The 13,745-nt window shown below is 46.1% G+C and overlaps 1 protein-coding gene across 4 annotated transcripts in view; it reads left to right on the top strand.

Moving 5' to 3' along the window:
• The first annotated feature begins 4,804 nt into the window (after nt 1-4,804).
• SAMD4A (sterile alpha motif domain containing 4A) overlaps nt 4,805-13,745 on the top strand; it is a 215,541-nt gene continuing 206,600 nt past the window's right edge. The window contains exons 1-2 of one of the 4 annotated variants that reach the window (XM_066342344.1): nt 4,805-5,096; nt 6,276-6,898. In XM_066342344.1, the coding sequence (XP_066198441.1) occupies nt 6,703-6,898 (196 nt within the window). In that variant the 5' untranslated portion in view covers nt 4,805-5,096; nt 6,276-6,702. The remainder of the gene's footprint in view (nt 5,097-6,275; nt 6,899-13,745) is intronic. The other 3 variants (XM_066342342.1, XM_066342345.1, XM_066342343.1) reach the window with 3 other exon arrangements.

Below are 13,745 nucleotides of genomic sequence, written 5' to 3'. Positions count from 1 at the left end.
TCAATAAATGCTTCTTGTTGCCTGACCAGGCAGTGGCACAGTGGATAGAGCGGTGGACTGGGATGCGGAGGACCCAGGTTCAAGACCCCGAGGTCACCAGCTTGAGCACAAGCTCGTCAGGCTTGAGCAAAAGCTCACCAGCTTGGACCCAAGGTTGCTGGCTCGAGCAAGGGGTTACTTGGTCTGCTGAGGGCCCGCGGTCAAGGCACATATGAGAAAGCAATCAATGAACAACTAAGGTGTCGCAACGAAAAACTAATGATTGATGCTTTACACCTCCCTCTGTTCCTGCTCTGACTCTGTCTCTGTAAAAAAAAAAAGCTTCTTGTTGAATGAATTAGTAAATGAAATGTGTGTGAGAGAGGAGTCCAGAGCAGCAGATAGTGGCCAAATGATGGACTGCTTGTATTTCAGGCGAAAGACCCTGGAATGTATTTATTTACTTATTAAAATACTTTTACTGATTGATTTTAGAAAGAGAGAAAAAGAAACATTGATTTGTTGTTCGACCTCATCCTTGCATTCATTGGTTAACTCTTGCACACACCCCAACTAGGGATGGAATCCGCAACCCCTGTGCGTCGGGATGATGCCCCAACCAACCAAGCTACCCAGCCAGGGCTGGATGTATTTGACGTTGAGTCAGAAATCACAGAAAGGTCTGAGTTGGGGAGTGGAGACCCAGTAATGAGACTAAGACAAGACCCAGGTAGGGAGCAAAACGAAGTTATAAGCGGTTCTTGGGAGCTGAAGACCTAAATTTTACAATGTAGTTTCTTTAGGATACTTTCTAAATTTAATTTTAGTCAGTGGTCCGGAGTTCATGTACTGTTTTGTTTTAACTTTTTCATAAAAGTTTTGGAGAAAAAGTAGAAAATATAACAAAAAAAAGATAATAATGCTCAGCAATTCTACCATACATGGAAAATCACCAGTAGTCACCGCTTTGCTGTAAATGTTTTCACACTTTTGCACATCCATATAATAAAATATGTTTTAATACACAATAGTTACTTGAAATCTTGTTATTTTATTTAATATATTAAAAATTAAAAATTTTTTGGTATTTTTCTGAAGTTAGATGCGGGGAAGCAGTCAGACAAACCCCTGCATGCACCTGACTGGTATTCACCCTGCATGCCCACTAGGGGGCGATGCTCTGCCCATGTGGGGCATTGCTCCTTTGCCACGGGAGCCATTCTAGCGCCAGAGGTGGAAGCCATGGAGCTGTCCTCAGTGCCTGGGCCAACTTTGCTCCAGTGGAGCCTTGGCTGCAGAAGAGGAAGAAAGAGACAGAGAGAAAGAAGAGAGGGAGGAGTGGAGAAGCAGATGGGCGCTTCTCCTGTGTGCCCTTACTGGGAATCAAACCCGGGACCTCCACTCGCCGGGCCAATGCTCTACCACTGAGCCAATTGGCCAGGGCCTAAAACATTTTTTAATTTATTGATTTTAGAGACAGAAGAAGAAAGGAGAGGAGGGGAGAGGGAGAGAGAGAGAGAGAGAGAGAGAGAGAGAGAAACATCAATTTGTTGTTCCACTTACTTATGCATTCATTGATTGATTCTTGTCTGTGTCCTGACCAGAGATTGAACCTGCAATCTTGGTTTATCCAGATGACACTCTAACCAACTGAGCTATCAGGCCAGGGCAACAATAAAATTTTCTTATAAATTAAATATATTATATTGTATATTTATATATTCAATAGAAAGTATATACAAATAGGCTTTTTTGTTTATTAGAAAACACCATCTATCTTCAACATTGTATTTTGAGGACCTGCTATGGTGAAATATACAGACATGTGCTCCTTGAGGTCCCTTATTGATATAAGCAATACCAGACATCTTCTTAAGCAGTGATTTATAAACACGACACTGATTTATCTGAAATTAGTCATCTTTACAACACTTGAACATTTGAATTATTTGACCAAAAGAATTATTTATTGAGCAAACACCAATTTCTCTCCTTTCCAGATTCTAGGGAGGACAAAAACACAATAATTTTGAGAATGTTAATTTGTTTGACAGTCTGATTTGTTTTTAATCTGATCTTTTTTGTTGGTACATCATTGTGGACTCAGTACAGTACTGTACTTGGTGTATGTACTCACTGCTTAAGCCAGTGCCTGGCACAACGTAGGTGAACAATAGGCATTTTTGAAATGAATAATTAGGAATGTAGTGAACATAGTCATATTAACAATCTCCTTTATTCCATATTTTCATTCCTTTTCTAAGTGATGTGGATATTTAGCACTTGTTAGCCACTTCATTTTTTAAAAGTTTTTTCTTAAATGATAAGCTGGGAGGCAGAGAAACAGACTCTGCATGCACCCCAAAGGGGATCCACCCAGCAAGCTCCCTATGGGGCCATACTCTGCCCATCTGTGGCCGTTGCTCCATTGCTCGGTAACCAAGCTATTTTAGCACCTGAGACGAGGCCATGGAGCCATCCTCAGCTCTGGGGGCCAACTTTCTCCAACTGAGCTATGGCTGCAGGAGGATAAGAAGGTAGAGAAAAAAACGAGAGGGGGATGGGTGGAGAAACAGATGGGTACTTCTCCTGTGTGTCTTGACTGGGAATTGGACCCAGGACATATACATAACAACAACACTACTGCTGAGCCAACCAGCCAGGGCTGCCACTTCTTAATTTTCTGTAAAAATGGGGCAAAGATTCACATAGGAAAAACCCACATTTAGTACAAAAACATATATTTAGCTGATGGAATTACTTTCCTTCCTTCAGAGTTCTGACTTCCCCTTCTGTGAGAAATAGAGAAGTGACACCATTGAGTTTTATCTCCACTCCTTTTCCCTGATGGGAAAAGATCAAGAGGCAAGGAACATCACCAGTATTATGAATCCATAAAACAAGAGGGACTGATAATTCATGTTAGGCTCATATTTGAATTTCTCAAAAATAGCTCAAAAATTAGCTAAATCAAGATCTTTTCCTAGGTCAAAGGCTGCTGTAAGGACTACATTTTTCCAGTAGGTGGCAGTATTTTCTTTCTTCAGCATAAGTAGAATTCTTGAAAATTTGCCTCAAGGTTTGTTGTATTTGTTTTTTCGTTTTACTATTTGTTTAGTAAATTACAGGTGACAATAAACAAATTAATAAAACTTATTTTCTTTCACTTTCTTTAAAAAAAATCACTCTTAGGGGTTTCCAAAAGCCCCACATGGGGAATTTATGCTTGGCTACAGTACATAGCAAGGTATATATATACTGAGGTAGACACTGCTCCAACCTCCTCTCCGTTTCCATGATAGAAGTTACTGCTAAAGACTGGCTAATTGACAGTAATGTTTTGGAGAAAACAAGTTAAGCTTTTCTGCTTCTACAATGATAAAACGAAACAAACAAAAAAAACATTGACTCTAAAATTCTTGTTTTAAGGGGAAAATATTCATTGAATTATTCATACAGCCCCTTTTAATGGTAGCACCCACATTTCTGCTGCTCCACAAGTGCTACTATTAATAGGTAGGTGCTACCACATGTCTGGCATGAACTAACAGTGCAGAAACTAGGTTTGAGGAAGGAAGGAAGGATTCTAGGACATATGCTAGAGGTGAAAGACAGAGGTGTTAATTAGTGAAATATGATCTCAGAGACTTTATCTTAAAAACATGGTATTAGCAAGAATCGGGAAGGCTAGGTCTGAAACATGCGTTTCACTGATTTCTCAGAAGTACTTTTAAATAATGTTGCTGGAGAAAATGTTCAAGGGCTCAGTATTTTCATCGGAAAGGAGATAGTGTGGATTTGGTCATCAACTCCATCTGTGAATATTCAACTAATACTAAAAGGTACTACGGTACATAGAGTTTTAGCTTTTAGGGTATTTTAAAAACAATTCTCTACTTTCGAGATTTGCCACTTCGTGCTGCTCGGTACCCACTTCCGCGCCACTAGGACCCCTGGAGGCCCTGCTTGGCCTTAGCCTCTCGCACTCGCCAATTCCAGGTAAAGGCTGTCCAGCCCGGCTACTCAGAAGCGCTGACAGGTGGCGTTGCCCGCCTCCCGACCGCTCAGGGCGACACTGTACTCCGCTTCAGGCCCGCAGCCGCAGCCCGCGCCCCAGGCAGAGCTCCCAGGCTGGCCGCAGAAGTCCGCAGCCTCCCCAGGGAAGAGCGAGGCCCGAGAGGGGCGTGGGGCCGGGCATGGAGCCGTCGGCAGGAGCAAAGGGCATTTCAAGGCCCAACCCGGGAGGGCTGATCGGACCAGTCACTCCTCGCTCCTCCGACAAGGGGGCCCCACGGAGGCGCCCACCCAGGCACGTCCAGCTCTGCGTACCACCATCAGCCTCGTAGGCCCTTCGCGTCCGCGACCCCCCGAACCCGTCCACGCCTCCAGCGGCAATGGCCTCAGGTCTCCGCCGCCTGCGGGCCAAGCCGCTCTGCCACCTCAGGCCCCAGTCCGGCCAAGGGGTCACTCGAATCGGCGAACCATATTCCCAAGGACAAGCAGCTGGTGGTAGCACCGCCCCCGCTCAAGCGCCCTCGGGGACCCCTCCCGCCCGAGCTCCGGCTCCTCCAGCGCCCCAGCCGCTCCAGAACCCGCAGGCGGCGGCCGCGAGGAATTCACTCGGACCCCTCCCCTTCCCCAAACTTCTTCCCTCCGCCCCGCGGCTCCTCCAACCCGACCCCTCTGCGCCGTCTGGCTCCGCCCACCCCTCTCTCCTCCCCTTTTCTGGTCCCCACTGAGGAATCCGCTCCCCCCACCCCCAGCCCCGGGCCGGGCCGGGGATCCTCCCCCCCGACTCCCTCCGCGCGCCGCGGCCGCCGCCCGGGTTCCTCTCCCCCCGCTCGGGCGCTCCCTGCCAAGCCCATGATGTAATGGTGTATGTTAATCAGTAGCATGTGGGGAGCTCCGGCTCCGGCGGCGCAGTCCTTCGCGAGCCGACACGGGAGGCAGCGGTGGCGGCAGCGGGCCGGACCTACAGCGCCGCACTCGCTCAGTGCCGCCCGCCCCGACGGCATGGCCCGCAGCCCGCGCTCCGGGCGCCCCCAACCTCGCTGACAGCCGCCGCGGGCCCGGACCCGCGCGTGGGGCCCCGAGCCACCGGTATGAGCCGAGCCGAGGTGAGCGCCCCCAGCAGAGGACCCGCCGGCCACGGAGTCCCTTTCGCGGGGGACTTCCCTCTGAGCTGGATAAGTTCTGGGCGCCAGGAAGCGGGGTGCTGGGAGAGCCGCCCCTTCGAGGGTTGAGCCGCTGGGCTCCCCTGTTTGCCATCGGCGGCCACCCGGACAGGGATAGGACCGGGGGAACCCCAGAAGCCGAACTTTCTTTGAGGTCCTTGGCGGGCGTGTGCCGGCGGCGCGGAGCCGCAGTCCCGTCGGAGCCGCCCTGCTCGCCGGGGAAAGTAGCGCTGTGGCCCCGGGCTGTGTCCGCTTTCCGCGTGCGCTCGGGGCCACACCGTTCTCGGCCTGGGACGCGCGGACGAGGCGCTGGGCCGGACAGACCCGCCCGTAGAAAGCAGGCGCGGGGGCAGGATGCCTAAAGCACACACGCGCGTACACACACTTACACACAGACGCACAGGCGCGCACACATCTGATCGCTCCAGGCGAAGCAGGCCCTGGAGACCTCCCGGGTGGGCTGGAGCGGCGAGGCGCGGGGCAGCGGGGCTCCGGCTGCGCCTCCGCCCGCTGGGCGAGGAGCTTTGGGTGGGGAGAGTTTATTTTTGTCTCGAGCTGCTGCCTTGGCTGCTCACGGCCTAAATCCAGAGGGGCGCCTGGCGGTGGAGATGCTGGCTGTTGCTGTAGATGGAGCTGCAGCCGCTCGGCTGCTTCTCCGGGAGGAGGAGTAGGAGGAGGAGGAGGAGGAGGAGAAGGAGGAGGAAAGAACTCGGGCTGCCGCTGCTGCCTCCGCCTCTGCTTTGCATTAGCCCCCACCCCCACCCCCGCGCCCCTTCGCAGCCGCATTGCAAGTTTTCTGCGCGAGGAAAATCTGTTGCTGGTGCTGGCGTTCTCAAGCACAGCCCCTGAGGCCACCCCGGGTGCGGTGTGTGGGGAGCACCAGTCGTTTGCAGCGGCAGCAACAGGAAGCCGCGGGGTCTCCTCCTGCACCTGGGAACGACGCTTCTTGTCATTCCCTGAACGGGAATAGCTCATCGCTCGCGTCCGGGTGCGGAGGGGGCGGCTGGAATTGGGGGGACCCAGCCCCCCGCGGGGCGCCCCCCGCCCTCTCTGATGCACTCGTTTCCCGGGCGCGCTCCCTCGCTGGCCGAGGTCTCACTGCAGCCCTTTCTCTCTTTCCAGTGGTGATCACCGCTCGGGAATGCGGGTGTGAGGGTCCGAGCTGCCGCCCAGCGGGAAAGAGACCCCGGGACGCCGGAAACCACCATCCCGAAGCTGTGAGAAGGGGGAGGGAAAGAGCATTCTTCATTCAGTTTGTGTGCCTTGTGGGGAATTTTTAAAAAATCGTTATTTTTAAAAAAGAAACATTTCTGTGCTACTGTCTGTCATCATCTCTGGGGAAATCAGCCAGAACCACCGGAACGTAACTGAAACCAGACGAGAGAGGCAGGAGCCGAGGCGGTACCTGCAGCGTCCGGGCACCAGAGCCACCTTGGAACCGGAACGCGTCTCCAGCGGCCGCGGGGCTGCGGCTCCACCAAACTTTGGGGCGGGAGGGCCGGGCTGGGGCTCCGAGGGGGCTTTGTAGACCGAGGGCCGCCCCCTAACCATGATGTTTCGCGACCAGGTCGGGGTGCTGGCGGGCTGGTTTAAGGGCTGGAACGAGTGCGAACAGACTGTTGCGCTGCTGTCGCTGCTCAAGCGCGTGAGCCAGACCCAGGCCCGCTTCCTCCAGCTCTGCCTGGAGCACTCGCTGGCCGACTGCGCGGAGCTGCACGTCCTCGAAGGCGAGGCCAACAGCCCGGGTAAGTGCACCGCCGCCGCCGTCTCGCCTGTTCCCCGCACACCTCCATTCGCAGCCTCGGGCCCAGGCTCCGCCCCCGGCCGCGGTTCCGCGGGGACACGGACCGCGCGGTCCCCCGGGCCTTTGGCCTCTCAACCTCTCCCTGTCCCCGCCCCTGTCGCCCACTTACCTCCGCTGGCGGCTTTGGGTTTTTGACCACTGTCAACTCCTTCAGTCCTTTCTGTGTTGTAGCTACGGTAGCATGAATGATTGATTTTTCTCTCATGCAGTTTCCTGGGAAATAAGTAAGTCAGGTCACGTAGAGTCTGGATTTTCTGGGCTTTTTTTTTCTTTTTCGTTTGGGCAACGTGGCTCTCTGGGTTTCAGCAACACATGAAGAAGCCCGGGGCTGCCCTTCGGAAACCAAGCTTTGATTAGGCTGTAGAAGCAATACGTGAATATTCAATTTTATTATTAATTTTCCCCCACGGGTATTACAGTTTAGAGCTCTGTCTTCTGAATAATATGTAGGTGACGCTACAGACTATTAAAATAATATTTGCAATTCGTATACTATTTGGATATGCTCATCTATCATGACGATATTCATACTGATATGGATCTTGGAGAAAGGGTCTCACCGACATGAATCAGAGTCCTTGACGCTTTTTATTAGGAAACTTTACTGAATATAACAGAATTGCTTCGTATCATCCTGCTAGTTTTTACAGACGTCTCAGCTAGTATAGAAAGTGAATATAAGCGAAAGGTCCAGCAGTTTGCTGTTTGCTAGCATGGGTGGTGACAGACTGAAATTATATCCTGGGGTGAGTGGGGGTGAGGATGGGGGATGGGGGAAAGGTCTGTTGGTTGTAATTTTGGATAGGGGAAATTCTTTAGTTCATGCTGCAGCAGGAGGGTGAACAGAGCCCCCAGTGTTTACGCAGAGAAAAGAATGCAGGGTCCTCTTCCAGATGTTCCATGTTAGAGCCGCTCGCCTGCAAGACTCAGCAGAGGTCTGGGCTGCCATTGGATGACAAGGTCCAGCTTAGGACAGCAGGGCTTGGGAGACACTAAAGTGAGTGTGTCCTCAGGGCAGCAAGAGGGGAGCTAGCCTCCTTTTCACTCCTCCTTGGTATGGTGCTCACCATGCTGAAAACACCAGGATGGGATGTTTCCATATATAGAATCACAGTCTGGAAGTGACCACTGGAAATCTTCTCAGTCTTTTTCCTGAGCAGACAGGACTGCACCCCAGGATCTGGTGTTGCTAAGTATGGGGGATGTACTGAGGGAGATCCCATAAGCCCACTGGGATTCACTGGAGCCTGACAGCCAGCCCACCTTGTTCCTTGCAAGGGTGGAGGTGGCAGGGTCCCCTTGCTTCAGCCCCACATTTATAAATAGTGAGAAGGCCAGCCTCCTTCCTAAGGGTGTGGAAGCATAGCTAGGATAACTGATGTCCACTTTCTTTATTTTCATCCTTAATGTGACAGGGTAGCATGGTTCACCTACTTGATTTTACTTTTTCAGGTTTGACAAACAAGGTTATATAAACTTCTGTGCTTTGTGAAACGCACTGGATTGAAGTATAGTCATTTATATCGAGTGCTTGATTTCAGTGCTTGTAGGAACTGTTTAAAATGATGATAATCTTTAAGTTACTTAAACATTGGAGCAACATCTTTTCCCTCTGAGTAAAGAAGACTTTTCCCAAAAGAGCCGCAGGTTAGTAAGTGAGGCAATTGAAATGCATACAATATGAAAAAGAAGTTGCTTATTTTAAAAATCTTATAATTTAACAAGCCAAGAAAATGTTGAACTTCTGTGAGTTATTATAAGTCATTTTGTAATTTTTCCCCTTAAAATGATGTCCTCATCCTTACTTGTGTAAGACATCTACCTGCCTGTTCATGCTGCTAAATGCTGTGGATGTACGCCACCTAGAACCATTACGTAGGATAGGGCCCATTTTCCAGTTTCTGGATTAATCTTTCAACCTGGACAACTTGCTTCCTTGGAAACCTTTGCACTTATTTTGTTGTGTGGTTAAGACAGAAATTCATTAGTGGGGTTGTGTGATGGTTTGTTTTATGTCTGTAGTGTGGGGACCACAAAGAGCATCAAGATATGTCATAGCATACTTGGGCCCGGAGTGTGGCTCTCTTACAGACTTTGGAACCTAGCCAACAATGAGGAAAGGGGCAAAAGTGCCCACTCAGCAACCAGAATAGATAGCATAATGTCTGGGAGAATTCTTCACACCTTCTCTGGGAACATAATTACTCTTATTTTAGACAACAATCCTAACAAATTTTTCTAAACTTGAACAATAATCGACTGCATATTGTGGTTAGCACATTTAGAACAGGGTGAGTGGCTGCTGTCACTAGGAAAGAAAAGTGATACCTTGGCAGCTTGACAACCAAGGAAGAGACAGAACAATTCAGAGTAAAAGCCCTAAAATTTTGGGAATGTTAGGGTAGGAATCCTCAATTGATCCTGCGGTCACTGCTCTATAACAGCATGAATCAGTAATTGCTGTTTACCATCAATGAGAGTGAACTATGAAAGGGATATATTTTTCAATACACTCTTTTGAGAAGAGAGGGAAATAGGCCATAAACTTTGGAAATATTGACAGTCAAGATAATTGACCTCCCAAGCTGTTTCAGTTGGTAAAGCCCTTCCCCATTCAGAAAGCTAGGCTGTGTATAATGACTCATTCGTTGCCTGCTTGAGGTTTCTTTTACCAAAATCATGTACCCCTTACTTTATTTTGTAATCATCAATTCAACAAGCACATATATTTCTTCTGGCATGGAGAGATTTTAAAATTTGGTGACTGGGAACCTAATTCATATCTGGGTCTTGATCTTGGTATAATAGTAAAAATAGTAATAGTGTGAATTTGGCTTCATTTTCTTCAGAACTGAACTTTCACATTACACCTGGGTTATTTGAAATCTGTGGGTTGTATTTTGATACTAACTTTTCATTCTCTTAAATTGAATGTTTATTGAGAATTCAACGCTTCGCTCATTCATCCTTTGCCTAAGGTTCATGGTCATCTGAGATCCAAAAATAAAGTCAGTTCCTATGGATTTATATGCGTGTGTATATGCACGCATGTGTGTGTATGTCATTCCAGATTGACTGGGGGAGGGTATAGGTCATGACTGGCTCTTTAAGTAGAGGTTTGTTTTCAGAAGCCTCATAACCTTAGATAAGTACCTCAGCCACCAGCCCAGGTTAACACTGAGACTTCTAGTCAGTCTCAGTTTATAGATGACTGCTTCTGGAGCTAATAAATAGTTCATTCAACACCTAAAAACGGCAAAGAAATGGAACCCACTGGCTTTACCTGCAGTTCCCCAAAGAGAAATAGGTCATGTGGCATTGTTTATTTGTGACTTTTATCATTTGGACTTGAAATATATTTTCCAATGAAAATAGTGTAATAAATGGAGGTTCACATGTAAATCCACAGTGACTTATTAACTTGCAAACCAGTGCATGTTTTGTAGAGAAATTGCATATGTTTGCAGTAAATAAATGGCAAAAAGATCATTGTTTTACTTACAATAAGAAACAGAAAAAAGTATTATCTGAAATGGTGGTGCTTGAAACGAAACTAATTGTGAAAATTACAAAGGACTTGTGGGTGTCTTTACTCTCATTAGGGGGTAAAGATGCTTAGCTCTCTGATTTTTATGATTTTTGGTTTTTATACTCTGAGTTACTTTTTAAAATTACAAATGGTATAAAAGAAAAGCAGAAGAATAGTTTTTTCTGATAATTCTAGATAAAAAATTGTTTGTAGTTCTTCCTTTCACTTATTCAGTCCACATACATTTTCTGACTGCCAGCTGTTTTCCTGGCCTTGTGTTATGCAGTGGGAATACAAAGATACCTTACTATAAGTCCAGTGTCAGGTACATAGATACGCAGTGTTGAGTAAGTGACTAACATAGTATCGGGGTTACTCAAGCATAGATGTGGGAGGGGCAGAGGTTCTGGATGCATTGTGAACCTAGATGCTAATTACCTAGGGGAGTCAGGGAAGACTTCACTGAAGAAGAGAGATATTTGAATCGGGTTTTAGAGGGTGAATAGGAGTTGGTTCAATATGTAAAAACAATTGTAGAGAGCAGGCATGAAGGTGTTTTCTAAGCAGAAAGGATCATATTTGTAAAAATATTGCCTTATAAAAAGGTCCAGTTGTGTGCAAGGAATAGTGGGTTCAGAGTGGCTAGAAGAGTGTGGAATGTTGAGCTCTAAGAGGCAGAAGTTAAAACAGAAAGAATGGGTGTGCAGGACTTTGTCAGCCAAGATCTTTGGACTTAACCCTGCAGAGATGATAGAAAATCCAGGAAGACTTTTTGGAAAGGATTTAAAAGATAAAATGTGTGTGTGTGTGTGTGTGTGTATGTGTATGTACACTTAAGAAAGAGCTTTCCTGTATATGTGTGATCCTCTTTGGTTCAGACAATTTCCATTTTGGCCACCTGGTGGCATTATCAGCTCAGGGTAGCTTTGTTACTATCGGCATTGATATATGTGTGTGTGTGTGTGTGTGTGTGTGTGTGTGTGTGTGTGTGTGTGTGTGTGGGGGAGAATAAAGGATTGAGATGAAAGAGAAAAGACCATATTGTCCAGGTGGCCATTTATTTGTATCCACAGGAGGGCACAGGTCACAGAAGAGTCTTAGAGTACCAATTCTGAATCAGCCAGAATGGACTAGTCAATTTCTGAGTCTCTGTTTTCTCATCTGTAAAATGGAGCTAATCAAACCTTATTATTGTCCAAAGTTAATTATTAATAATCAAATGACAACTGATTCTATTCTTCAGGTTTAAATTTGACTCTCATTCATATAGAATTTATATAAGAATATTTGCTTAAGTGGTAGGAAATCATTTTATTTAAAGGATTCTCAAAGAGAGATTGGAGAGGACTTGGAACCCTGAAAAGATAGGAGCCTACTTTTCTCCACCTTCAACACTTTAGCTTTGTTGTTCTCTATCATGTTGGGTTCAAAAAAAAAATCAGCACTGACCTAGTTTTCCCAAATTACCTGTGAACATTTTTTTTTCTTCAGTTGGTGAAAGTGGAAAGAAGAAATCATTTTGTTGAATGAAATATATTGAGACTTTGTATCTGAAACATTTTTTACTTAGGGTGTAGTGATTTTCTTTGGGTTGGTCATCTGTATCTTTCTTGTGAATTACCTGACTTTGATTGTTTAGCTTGGATGCTCCAACGCTTCAGCAACTGAGTGTGTGTTATAAACAGGTCCCATCAAAGCAAGTAAAAGGCAGATACACTTAACAGCAGTCCTATTTGTTTGTATATGTTTAAATAAACTAGGGTGAAATGAGAGTTGGAAGGGCTAAGAAATAACTGGAAACTCCCCAGGATATGCCATAGAAATATAATTCTAAAGAGAACTGATAACGTCAGAGAAGAGAAAATACTGCTTGTCCTTGACCTCGAGAAATCAGGAGGTTTTCATCCATGAGCGAAGTGCCTTGTTTAATTCATTTTCCAGGAAAGATGTGGTGCTCATAAATTCTTTTTCCTTTTTAAAATATAATTACTACCTTAAGTTTTTAGCCTATTCCTTCCTTTCCCTCCCTTGTCATCATTCCAAGGCCTTACTGAGTTCACCCAATTCACAGAGATTAAGATACAGAATTAGATTTCTCCTCGGAGCTATTTTTTGCTCCTGAGGAAGCTGCCGGAGGCAGGCATCTCCCAAAGAAAGCAGAACTTTCAGAACAGGAGTCAGACTTTCTCTCAGTTAGCTACTCCGGACTTGGGCCCGACTCTGAAGGTTGCACCCCAAGTGGCAGCTTGGAGTTCTGAGGAGCTAGCCTACTGTTCTGTAGGAGCTCGTCACTCTTTGGGACGCATAGCTAGTTCTAGGGTTTCGTTCCCACTCCATCTATCAACATTTTAATACAGTGTGCCTTGTCTTGGTTCACTAGGGGGAAAAAAATCAAATGATTCAATTGTATCTTTTATACAATAGATAATACATAACATTAAATTGTAGCTGACAAAGAGTATGAAGTAAGAAACCATGGGACCAAGTTCTTCAGTACGTATTCACCAAGTAACCCAGCAGAGAGCTGGGTGCTGTGTCCAGAGGTGACGTTGGTATAATAATTCTTCTCAAGGAGCTTATGCTCAACTTGTAGAGGTAAAACAAACATATGACATGTATATACCTTTTTAAGTAAATGTCTATGATATTTATATTTGCACATATAATTTATATTTATATAAACACATATATTTAATAAATATGTAAATAAATATATATTATATTTATATATTTATGTACCGTAAATATGTGAAATAATGAGACCATAAATAGTTGGTAAATGCTATGATTCAGATGAGAGAACAATACTGGAGTGAGTGAAAGGGAGAGAACAGGATGGGTTGGGTAGTCTAAAAAGTAATGAATGGGCGAAGTAAACTTGAGTGTGTCATTTGAAACAGTGCCTAAGGGCCCGCAAGTTCTTGCCTTTTTAGAATTTTTAATGCATGTTTTTTTAGGGAAACCACACATATAGGGGGCTTGGTGCATGCACAATTTGAGGGGAAGTCTTCCTGGACTCATCAAAGGATGAGTTTGAGTATGTTAGAGGGAGGAGAGCGTGAGGCGCGCTATCAGGAATGATTTCTTGAATGGAAGAAAGAGCAATTTAAACACTCCTCTGATTTCTGACGTATTTAAATGTAGGAAAGCGAAATATCTGCTCACCTAATATTTTTGTTCTTAAGTATCCATAAAATGATGAGACTTGGGGGGACAGATATATGGTGATGGAACACCATGCAGCCAGCAGTTCAAATGC

The sequence above is a fragment of the Saccopteryx leptura genome, chromosome 6, assembly GCF_036850995.1.
Source record: "Saccopteryx leptura isolate mSacLep1 chromosome 6, mSacLep1_pri_phased_curated, whole genome shotgun sequence".
In the NCBI taxonomy this organism is placed as follows: domain Eukaryota; kingdom Metazoa; phylum Chordata; class Mammalia; order Chiroptera; family Emballonuridae; genus Saccopteryx; species Saccopteryx leptura.
Note: the sequence above shows the minus strand (reverse complement) of the source record. Positions and strands in the feature narration are given on the sequence as shown.